The sequence below is a fragment of the Nycticebus coucang genome, chromosome X (assembly GCF_027406575.1).
Source record: "Nycticebus coucang isolate mNycCou1 chromosome X, mNycCou1.pri, whole genome shotgun sequence".
NCBI classification, from domain to species: domain Eukaryota; kingdom Metazoa; phylum Chordata; class Mammalia; order Primates; family Lorisidae; genus Nycticebus; species Nycticebus coucang.
The window spans coordinates 20,692,252-20,704,450 of record NC_069804.1 but is presented as its reverse complement, the minus strand read 5'-3'; the positions used below and the strand labels follow the sequence as shown (position 1 = coordinate 20,704,450).

General features: G+C 41.7%; 1 protein-coding gene across 4 annotated transcripts in view; it reads left to right on the top strand.

Moving 5' to 3' along the window:
* SMPX (small muscle protein X-linked) overlaps window positions 1–12,199 on the top strand; it is a 54,618-nt gene that overhangs the window by 13,564 nt on the left and 28,855 nt on the right. Inside the window, exons 3-5 of one of the 4 annotated variants that reach the window (XR_008377715.1) lie at window positions 1,221–1,304; window positions 7,926–8,076; window positions 11,686–11,729. Coding sequence is in view for 2 of the 4 variants with exons in the window: in XM_053580988.1 (XP_053436963.1) it covers window positions 1,221–1,304; window positions 7,926–8,060 (219 nt within the window). In the remaining 2 variants the exon portion in view is untranslated. Of the gene's footprint in view, window positions 1–1,220; window positions 1,305–7,925; window positions 8,081–11,685; window positions 11,730–12,199 lie in introns of all 4 variants that reach the window. The other 3 variants (XR_008377714.1, XM_053580988.1, XM_053580989.1) reach the window with 3 other exon arrangements.

Genomic DNA, 12,199 nt, shown 5'->3' with positions numbered 1-12,199 from the left:
GGCTCTGTTCCTTTCTGTGGGATAGGCATTATTCTCCTGAGGAGGAGGAATTTTAAAGTCTCAAGGTGGGAAAAGACACCTTTATGGGAGTAAAACACAGACCTGCTGCCACATACATGAATGTGGGCACTGGGTACTTCCAGTATCACGGGTTAATCATTCCCCTGGCAACGGAGCTCATACAGGGCCGTTCCAAATGGACCTTGCCACACTTCCTAATAATTTTATTTGGTGTAATACCAAAATCATCCCATCTGTGTTATGAGATAACAAAATACTTTGCTCCCTTTGCTCAGGCATCCCTTTTGTGCGCAGCATCAAAATGAAATTTCACCTTTTCAAACCCACATATTCAATTACTCATAAGGCAACACTTTATCTTCCGTGGGGGAAAAACGTGTTCTACTTTTAAAAAAGTATTTAATGCTCATTTTATATGAGTGATACTACTGAAGACATTTTGTGTTTGCACTAAATATTTTCGCCTTTGACACCAGATGCAATATAAGCAAAATCCAAATGTACATATTCTCTTTCTGAGTTCAAATTACTTTGGCAGTATCTCTAAACATGATGTTTAGAATATGTCATGTTTATCAGAAGACATTTTGTGTTTATTGCTGATGGAGATTAGTATGTTTTCTAGCACCCTCCTTACTCTTTACTGATCTGCACAGGCATGTGTGTGGGAGAAGGTGGAAGAGTGTGAATCCAGAGACCTAAGGCCTTGAAACTGCAGGATGTTATGCGGAAAGAGGAGGAAAGCCCCCTAGGTGGCTCAGGAGGTGTAAATGTGTCCCTTTCCCCGTGGTGTATGGGAAGGAACCTGAAGGAGCGCTAAGATGCGCTATGGCTTTTGCATATCCTCCTTCCTCCTTTCCTATCATTGTGTGTTCCTTCCTCATCCCAGAGAGGGGAAAATAATATGCACCACAGGAGGGCAACAGCCAGAACAAACTGTCTTTAAATGCTTCTATTTAGTAGGGAATTGTAAAATCACTGCACAGACCTACGGAGGAGTAGCAGAAATGTGTAATAAATGGAAGTCAAATTTTCTTTTGCATATTTTTTGTGCTGTCATTACAGCAATTTTCCTGAAATAAAAAGCTTTGAAGATGTACTTTTCAGACACATTTTGCATCACAATGATTACTGTCTCAGAGTGTCATCGCAATTTCTTACTTTTCTTGAGCTAAATCTAGCCCTGTTTTCTCTTTTAGGCAAATATCAATATTCCAATGGGAGCCTTTCGGCCAGGAGCTGGGCAACCCCCCAGAAAAAAAGAATGTACTCCTGAAACAGAGGTGAGCAAAACCTGGTCAGCAGAGCTCTGCAATGTCTTTCCCCTCCCAAATCCTCACACCAGGGGGCAGATGCAAGGCGAGAGCCAGCTCTCTAGGACAAGGGAGAAGGCCAGTGACTGTGTGTGAAGGAGTCACATTTAGTCTATACATTTCCTTAATTGTCTTGCTCAGTCAGCCATGAAGCACTGCCCATGCCTTTCCTTCAGCCAAATTTAAGTATTGTTCCTGGCATAGTTACTTGAAGGCTCCGAGTTTAACTTCCAGTTTATTAACTGATTGTGTATTGTGGGAGGTGGGCAGAGAGGACACAGCCTCTCAGATGCTTCTGCTTTAGTGATCATCACTAGATTAGTAAGGTTTCACTCGGGAACTTTTATGGATCTGAGCAGGATGTATTTAGTACAGCTTCTGAGGAATCCAGTGGGAGCTCAGAAGTAAGCACAGCAAATTACTTGGGGATTCAAACAAGCAAACAAAAACTCAATCTCTGGATGTTTCCTTTGAAAAGGGGATTTTGCAAGGGAGTCTATTAAGCCTCCATTTCTGTATTTTTTCTTCTAATTCAAGTACCTGGTCTGCTAAAATAGAAGCTAAAATTAATGATAAATGCAGTAAATAGGGATGAGTTCCTTCCTCAGATGTATTTCTTTTTTTTGAGACAGTGTCTCACTTTGTCACCCTGGGTAGAGTGCTATAGCATCATAGCTCACAGCAACCTCAAACTCTTGGGCTTGAGCAATCCTCTTGTTTCAGCCTCCTGAGTAGCTGGGACTACAGGTATGCACCACTATGCCCAAGTAGTTTTTCTATTTTTAGTAGAGATGGGGCCTCACTCTTGTTGAGGCTGGTCTTGAACTCCTGAGCTCAGGCAATTCACCTGCCTTGGCCTCCCAGAGTGCTAGCATTACAGGCATGAGCCACTGTGCCTGGCCAGATGTCTAGATTTTTTACCCCATTGTGACTCTTCTGATGAAACCTGGAAGGTCTGATTCTAGAAAAAGAAAGTTAAGATTTTGGAGCATCTCATTAGCACAAGACAAGGAAAATGTTGAGTAACATCTTCAAGTTCTAGAATTTTAGCCATTAAGTTGACAAAAGTTTAGAACATGCCAGTTGAAAGGCCTGGCACTACCCTATTTTGATGGTTACGTAACCTCAATTTTGGTGCTGCTCATTTTGCCAACCAGATGACTTACTGTCATTAGCTCTCCCTTTGGAACTTTGGTCAATCATTTCTGAGTCTGTAACCGCAAAATAGGAGCTCTTCTCCATTCTTCAGAGGGTCACAGTGAGGAGTCAGTGATGTAATGGACATGGCAATAGCCTAGTAGGTATTTGATAAATGATTTTTCATCAATTTATCTAATTATCCAATTTTCATGAAGTATTCCTGAGCCTCTTGCTTTTGCATGTTGTAAGAGAAAGCCAGTAGGGAGGTAAAAGAGATGACACGATTCTTCCGACCCCTCCATTTATCTGTGATTTGAGTTTTTCTCCTCTGCTTCCTCTTAAACTGTGTCCGGCACTACCATGACAATCAGTCAGAAGGTAGCTTGACACTCTTCTCACTACATGACTGATGTTAGAGTGGTTTTGGAGGCTTGCATCTCATCTTGCATCCCTGGTACAGGTGGCGTTGGTTCTTCTTTGTACAACTGGTACTTTCCTCCACACGAGTGGAGCAAAGGGGCCTGAGGAAACACTTTGCTTTCACTCTTTCCTTGTCCCCAATCTGATGTTTCCAGCATGTTCTAAAATAGCTAAGAACTGATACAGCCTGGTTCGTGAACACCTACTTTATAACCAGCCACATATACAAATGGCCAATCAGTATTCATCACAGGATAGAGAGAGTAAGGTATCCACAGAGGTCCAGAATCCCTGGGAGTGTTTCTTAAACTATGCCACACCTTTCTCATGGGGCTCACTGGGCAGGAGGGTAGAGCGTGTGTGGGGTGGCATTCCCTTACCATAAAAGCAGAAATGAACTTTCAGGATTCAAGAGTTCAGACCTCGGGGCAACGCCTGTGGCTCAAGGAGTAGGGCGCTGGTCCCATATGCCGGAGGTGGCGGGTTCAAACCCAGCCCCGGCCAAAAGAAAAAAAAAAAAAAGAGTTCAGACCTCACAATAAGTTTCTAAAGGAAACAACATTGTAAAGGGAGTAGTTAGGCAGCGTGGCTTGGCCATAGGGTAGGTTAGGTAGGATTTTGTAGGTTAGCTTGAGGCCCCAGCATAGTCTGAATGGGAAAATGGAATCTGAATTCAAAATAACTTACATATCCACATTTATTATTACCATCCAGTTTGCAAACTTGAAATTGCTTGGGATTTGTTACCTACCCTGGCATTAAGATAATTACTACATAGTGGAATTGTGGAGATCATAACATACTTTTGCTGATCAGAACAGGTCACCTCAATTACAGCAAGTAGGTTCCCCATCTAAATTCAGAAGGTTTTTTGATGCTGACACCCTCATGAAGAGGACGCACCCCAACTGGCTGAAGTTCTGGCTGTCTGACAAGGCCTGTGAATACTGGCTATGTCTCCAGCCCACCTGTGGTCTCTGGTGAGCCCTGTGCTCTGCTCACAGAGCTGGAGCACACCCTTCTGTTGGCTTTGCCCAGCCAGAGACAGGCACGTGCTGGAGGCAGAGGCCTTACAGCCAAATCTTAATGAGAGGATGTACGATGTACCCCAACTGGATGAAGTTCTGGCTGTCTGACAAGGCCTGTGAATACTGGCTGTGTCTCCAGCCCACCTGTGGTCTCTGGTGAGCCCTGTGCTCTGCTCACAGAGCTGGAGCACACCCTTCTGTTGGCTTTGCCCAGCCAGAGACAGGCACGTGCTGGAGGCAGAGGCCTTACAGCCAAATCCTAATGAGTGGGGTTGGCCTTTTGCAAAAGAAAAGCAGCTGCTTGCTTGAAGTGTTTTGAAGGGTATCATTGACAAGATGCCACTAAGCCTTCCAAATCTCTCTTTTGACTGAAATACCATCATTATTAAGCCACAAAATAACACGTTGGGATTTTCTTTTAATTATTTCCTTCTTCACCTGGTCCCTTCACAAGATGCAAACACGTTTAATTCTAGTCCAGCCACTTCCTAGCTGTGTGGCCTTGGGGAGATTCCTCAGTCCTTCTGTGCCTGAGTCTCCTCAACTGTGAGATAGGAATGATAATAGCACCAGATTTACTGAGTTGAAGTGAGGATTAAATGAGTTAGGAAGAGTAACTTAGAACAGCTAGCAGTGTAAGTGCTGGCTGTTAGTACATGCTTCAGTGTTTGAGCATGAATGAGCAGGTCAGATGGTACTGCCCCACACAGAGAGCTTAGGGAAAAACTCAGTAGGCCATCTGTAGTAAAGAGGGAGATGCGATGAAAGTAGAGAGCTGGAAAATGGTTCACCATTTTGGAAGTTTTACAGATACTCTGTGAACCCCAAAGGAAAGATTTCCCTTCGCAACAGCCATTCCTGAAGCTGGTAGGAATGATTCTGTGGCTAATAAGGCTTCTTTCACACTCTCTAGTTTATCTAAACCACAGAATGTCTTTCATGTCCCTTCTTAATTCAAATATCTACTTACAAAAGTAAAAGAAGAATTGTATTTATTAGCCAGATGGGGCCATCTGGAACCTTACTTATTTGTGCCTCAATTTACTAAATTTACTATAATAACAAATTCATGGACTATATGGAATCTGATTCCTGTGTTTTTAAAAGATGAGAGGATTCAGTTAAGAAAATGTACCACTATTAACCCCCTTCCTGAGTCAATGTCATAATGTCTAATTACTAAATATATCCACTTATAATTTTCCATTATACATGATCTTATAAATCAAAGGCTAAAAGTCTTTCATAAATAAAAAAAGTGCATTGAGGTTTGAATAACTTGAAGGAAAGGTGCCCAATATCAAATATTATTAATCTGCATATGTTCACATCATGTTTGCACATAAACACTTAAGCACAGACATTGGCTTTATGTGTTAAATGTGCCAATTTTGATGTTACAAAGATAGTGACTGTGACTTACCCAGGAATTTAACAGAAGGAATTGGAAACATTTTTCTCCTTCATGCTTCTTTATTAAGATCTACCCACCTAACAACTGTGAGGACATTTATAAGTGAGGAAACATTTTTCATTTCACTGTTACACATATTTAAAAAAAAAAAAAAAACCCACACAGCATTTTATAGCCTTGTTAAGAATTTCTTTCTGAAAGCCTAGCAAAGAACATTTTGGAATACCTAGTCCTCTAAGTGGATGTTTTACAGTTTTAATTATTGCTTCTAAATCTACATTTATCAATGATGAATGTGTGTGCATACTGGAAAGCAGCCACTCCTATGGCTGATGGGGGGAGGAATAATATTTTCCAGATATTTACATCAGATATAGTCTACATTTGATCATTCTGTGTGGATGACACATTAGCTATTTCATCAGCACTGTACCAGATTCAAAGAAAGTGAATATAGAAAAACCATTAGCCCTTAGAGGAAGAACAGCACCTCAATATTTTATATGTCTACTCATCCCCTCCAAAAAGCAATTTAAAAAACATTTGTATAAAGGCCGTGTCTGCTAAGTAATTTGTCAGAATTTGGGGAAATTTGAATACTTTCTTCCTTCAGGTTCTAACCAATTTGAGAACTAGACATAGGATCAAGGCGGGGATTAACACACAGCATCAGCATTAATACTCAGGTGACAGGGCTTCACTGGGGGCAAGCATGCAATTTCTTATTCCCTGTGGCTGGAACAGTATTGGTCCACCCAGTTGTTGGCCAAGCAGAGGGCGCTCTGCCACTCTTGCATTAGGGATTGTGTTAGTTTGGGTCCCCCAAGAAGCAGACTCAAAGGTATTTATTAGGGAAAACACTTATGAGGAAGAATGGGCGGAAGCTGCACGGAGTCCTCAAGAGTCAGACCTTGAGAGAGGGAGGAGCGAAGGACCGAACGCTTGGGCGGAAGCATCTCCGACCTCAGTGTTGTTCGAAGGCCAATCTCCAGCGGGCAGAGCTATGCCTCTGCTCCCAGGAGCAGGCCCGCCTTAGGATTCCTGTTGCACTCTTGTCATTGGCTAGGAGAGGCCGTGGGAAGCGTGACCTCAGCGTGAGGGATGGATTTCAGGGTGAAACAGCTGGGGCTGTCATTCAATTACACTCCCCACAGTAAACCAATCTGAGGCGTGTTCTTGTGGCTGCCACGGGGATCAAATGTTCTTCCAACACCTTTCTCCAGGGTGAGGGAGAATAGTTTCCTCATCTCTAGCAAATAGAAGGAATGGGCCAACAAGCAACTTTGTCCTGTAGTACTGAGCTGGAGTTTTTGGAGCCACACACAGCAACTGATCTTATGGTTTTATAGTCACTGTTACATGTGTGTTTGGTGTGTGTACACAGAGGCATAGATTTGTCACTGTTGTCCACACTTGGGATTTATCAGTTGAACAATCCATAAGTATGAACATGCACTTCCGTGCCAGGCTTTGGAGGAGCCCCCAAAATGAACAGGATGTGGACATAATATTCCGTGATAAGAAATTTAAAATATTTCCAAAAGCAGGAAGGGAGAGCTGGGCGTTCTATGTAGCTGTCTCCTATCCTGCCCATATCCAAAGAGGTTTTGCTTATGTTACTTTCAGTCCCAAGATGTCATTGGAACAAAGGCTGGCAGCCACTGCACCCCAAATACAATTTTGAAAATTCCTGGACTATGTCATTGTTAGACCCAGCTGTGCACTAACATTTTAGAAAACTCTGCTGTTGGGAAGATTATGATCATACAATACCAAATTAAATTCAATCTTTTAAGATACTTTTTTTAGGGCTGGGCGCCTGTAGCTCAAGCCGCTAGGGCGCCAGCTACCTACATCAGAGCTGGCGGGTTCGAATGCAGCCTGGGCCTGCCAAACAACAATGACAACTACAACCAAAAAATAGCCGGGCGTTGTGGTGGATGCCTGTAGTCCCAGCTACTTGGGAGGCTGAGGCAAGAGAATTGCTTAAGCCCAGGAGTTGGAGGTTGCTGTGAGGTGTGACACCACGGCCCTCTACCCAGGGCGACAGCTTGAGGCTCTGTCTCAAAAAAAGATACTTTTCCTGGAAACACAAATCCTCCCTCAGTTCTTTTCAACCTTTTTTTAATCTCATGGCACACTTGAACCTATAGTTAAACTTCCATGGCACACTTAAATTATGTTGATGAAAAAAATGAAAAAAATATACTTACTGTGCCTTGAACCTCTTTAAAAAATAATTAATGATCTTTAAAAATTTTCACAGCACACCTAAGATCCTCTCAAGGCACGCTGGTTGAAAATCACTGTTCTAATTGATGGTAATTTTTATTAGTTACTAGGTTGAAAAGTACTCCAGTGTTTTCTAAGTCACATAGAAATCACTTGTTTTCTTCTTCTAACTTTATTCCACACACTGATACAAGCTTTCGGAGATCTTACTGAAACTCTGAGGCTGTCTCAGCAACACAAGAGAAAGTCATCCTGCTAGATCACACTCTGATGTTATTCTTGCTTGCAGTTTATTTATTTATTTATTTATTTGGTTATCTTTTTTGGTGAGTTGAACTTCCTTTCCTTTCTCTTCAGGGTGCTCCTCCTACTTTGGATGAGGAGAAGAAGCCAATCCCAGGAGCGAAGAAACTTCCAGGACCTGCAGTCAACCTATCTGAGATCCAGAATATTAAAAGTGAACTAAAATATGTCCCCAAAGCTGAACAGTAGTTGGAAGAAAAGAAAAGTGAGTGAAAAACTATTTTCTTTGTCTCAGAAAGGCCACTGTAAAATAGTTTAAGGAAGCCTTTCACGGAAAGAATCTGGAATTCTAGAAGCATTGATTAAGTTCCAGGGACTTTCAATTTAGACCTGCATTTCTGGTGCAGTTTTCTAGTAAAGCCAAGCTTTTGGATCTATCTTATTCCATAATCAGCTGGAGATCCATTGAGGGTGTTTGCCTGCCATCTCCTTTCTGATCATCCTTCTGGGTTGGGGAAGGATGAAGCTGGGAGAAGAAAGATGCTTGGGAAAGGATCCTGAGGAGCTTTTGAGCTTGGGGTCTAGGTAGCCCTTCCTCATTCCATGCCTCAGAATCAAAGGAGAAAGGAGCAAGGAGCTGACCAGTTTTAGAAGTTCAAAGGGGCAGAGAGGCTCAGTTCAGGCTTTAAAACAAGCAACCCAGGTGTCTATAAGGAGGCCTGGTAACGACTCTAGGTGTGAACGGGGCAAGATAGGTTCCAGACTATACATGCTACCTGACAAGACACTATAAGCAGGGCATGTGACCTTATTTTCATTTTAATTGGGTCTGTTCAGTAATGATTCCTGGTGAGGGCTCAGCCCATCCTTCATCTGTAGATCTGGCTTCTGTGGAGTGATGTGGAAATTCTGCCAGCAGTGGGAGTGTGGAATCAGCCTAAGTCATTGTTTTTTCTTCTAGGAGACCCTTGGAGCAATTCTGCCCTTTCCCAACACTGCTAAAGCTCACCATGCACAATTTATTCTATTTCTTAAGCAAAAATTTAAGTCTAGAGGAAGGGACTCTGTATTAGGAACCCCAAACAGGTTTCTATCTGGTTGATTGTCCATTTATTCATCCATTCGTCTACTCACCCATTTAGTCAATATTTATTGAGTATCCTCTATGTGCCGAATACTAGGAACATTAATCACAGGAGCATGATACAGTACAATGAGCATTTTATATCCATTGTTTCTTTTAAACCTCACGATCCCCAATTATTGCCCATCTAACACACATCCCAAAAAGTTAGTGTTGTCATCTACTTGTTCTATTACTTCAACCCCATCCTCCTACTGCACCTTACAGATGGATTGCATACTCCCTATTGGTGTCGGGGTAAAAATCTTCTGACCGCATCACTGGCAGAGGCAAGTCGTGGGGCAGATGGGACCCTGTTGTATCTTCTCTTTTGGACAGAATGAAGAACAAAATGTTCTGAGAGAGAATCCAATGCAGTGTGGCAATGTTATTTGTGTCACGCTTACGCTGACTTACTAGGATATTTGCAAATTAGTTCTGCTGAAAAGATTTCTTTATAGTCTAGAGAAAGAGAAGAGCTGTTTTGAGTTAAAATAAAAGAACAATATCTGGTGTTTTCAGCACAGTTACATAAAAGAACAAAGGAGTAAGAATAAAACACTGTGGATTCTATGACCATAGAATGACTCTCAGGAATCTGGATGCTGGTGAAATGACGCAAGGAGGAACTGACCTGAAACACGGCCATACACGCTTGTTATTATTGATGACAGAGAGGAACAAATTGATGACTTAGTATCACATTCAGTCCTGATTGTGTTGCCAAGCTGAGGTGGAATCTTCCAGTATGTTTGGGATGAAGCCACAGAACTTTCTTGTGAGAAAGCAAGAAGATAACTTTTGGTAATATTTATTATTACTTAACTGAGGCTGTTCATTTGGACAAATGTATTTTTAACACAAACTTTAAAGGGTTTTGCTTTTATGAAACTCATGTCAGCCTAAATTTAACCCCAGTTTGTTTCAGAAGAATTTGAAGATTCAAAAGAATGCTATTTTTTTTTTTAAATGAGCTCAGAGAGGATTTTGCAGTGTTACTCAGCAGTTCAGTAGCCATGGATATGTTACAGGGAATAGGGAAAAATAACAACTCAATAAAATATTGCAAAGGCACCAGAATATCCAGCACAAATTTTTATTTCATTTTTCTTATAGAAGACTTTAATGATTCTTCTCTCCTAAACAAATTCTTATGCAAAGCCACTCCAAGAGACCTATTTGTCCTTATTCTTACAGGAATGTGAAAATCTAAGTTGTCAGGGTAATGGATCTTAATTTTAAATGAGTACAGTCATTGTTTTAAGCCAAGGAATGATCTTTCTTGTAGGAGAGATACTAAGCTGCTTTGCTTGTGACTCATGTGTTCTTCTCCTGCATATGACTGAGGTTTTGAGACTTCCGTAGTCCTGGTCTGCAATCACAGAGGGAGAGCGTTTCTTAACACTGATTCAGTGGACTCGCAAGCAATAAATACTGTGGACCAGACATCACTTAACCCCTCACTGGTTGAATATATTTCCTCCTCCTTGGGCCACCATTTTGTCCTCCACCCTCATCCTATATTGTCCAATTATTTCAGGGGTCTTCAAACTTTTTAAACAGGGGGCCAATTCACTGTCCCTCAGACCGTTGGAGGGCCGGACTATAGTTTAAAAAAAAAAACTATGAACAAATTCCTATGCACACTGCACATATCTTATTTTGAAGTAAAAAAACAAAACGGGAACAAATACAATCACACCGCCGCATGTGGCCTGGGCTGTAGTTTGAGGACCCCTGAATTATTTGATCGAACATATAATTGGTTTGAAGATTGAATAAGTCCACTGTGTTCATACTGTCAGATGCTGTGAAAACCACAAGACTCGACATAGCACGTACCAAGTCAAAACCAAAAGACACAGGAGTGTCCCCAATGGGGTCCCAATCTAGACTGAACTGACATGAGGGAAGGTAGGATGCTCAGCTATAACTTTTGGGATTTTCTTAGCTGTGATTTTAGGTGGCCAGATGGTGATTTTAAAAAAGTCTAAGAGCCATATAAAGAGGCAGGGCCAGCAGCAAAGTCTGAAAACCAGGCATCCTTCGACACTCCCACACCTGCTTGTTTGCCACGTTATCAGGAATTCTGCATGTCCACCACCAGAAGCCACTGTCAGCTTGTTTGCGTGTAGCTGTAGTAGATGCCACCTCAGGCATCATGGACAAAGGTCTGGGGAATGTGGAGAACTTCTCAGGGCTGGTGTCCAAACAGACTCTATGTCCATTTCTGCTTCCTCCCAACTCTTAGATCAGAGCACAAGTGCTCAGTAAAGATCCCTTGTAACTAGCTTCTGTATCACAGATAGTTTCCTTTTCCAGTCCTAAGATGGGTAGATACAACACTTGGTCCCTTCTCTCGGGATACTTAAGTCTTGATGGAAAGATAAAGTACTTTAAAAGGTAGACAATTCAAGAATCAGGTAGCAACTCAGTTATTGAAGCTATCTCAGGGCTATCTATGATCCAGTGATAAGTAGGCAGCAGAAATAATCAATATTATGACTTTTAATGGAGGGAGGCATGATAATTTGGGGTCAGAGAAAATTTCAAAGAGGTAGTGGGAGTGGAGCAGTTTAAACAGAGGCTCAGAGATAGCCTCTGGACATACGGAGTGTGACTGTCCAGGGCATCATTAGAGACCAGCCTAGTGAGACCAGACTGTTATTCTGGGGTACTACTTCTTAAACTCTTGAGGCAGACTAAATAAGACCCCACAATCTGCCTATACCATCTTTTCTCTTTTTCCAGTGGTAAAAGAACTCAGTGATACCAAATAATTGGAGAGGAACAAAGTAAGTATCAAAGTGGTAACAGTGCAGCAATTACAAGAAAAGAAATTATTAACAAAGGTAAAATCTAAGACTAACTTCACAATTATGCCAGTGAGCCGCAAGTGAAAGCTTTAAGTCTGATGAAGATCTAGAAGGAAATGGTCATATTGATGTTGGAGGAATCCCTTCTCTCTGTTTTGGATTTTGCAGCATGGCCAAATGTTGTGTGGCAGTCAGACTTCATGATTACGTACTTAACCAGCATCTCAGAAAAAAGGAAAACTTTAGTGATTCCTAGTAACTCACTTAGTAGCTTTGCTCATGTATAGAAGTAAAAACCTGTGGAATTAATCCTCATTTGCTATTAAGAATGAAGAAAAGCTCTTGCATTTTTGCACAAGGGTCTTTTGAGGTGAGTGAATAGGCGTTGAACTAAACGTTGTAAAACATTGCCAGGGCATGAGTGAGTTGGAATGATTTGCGACTTCCAT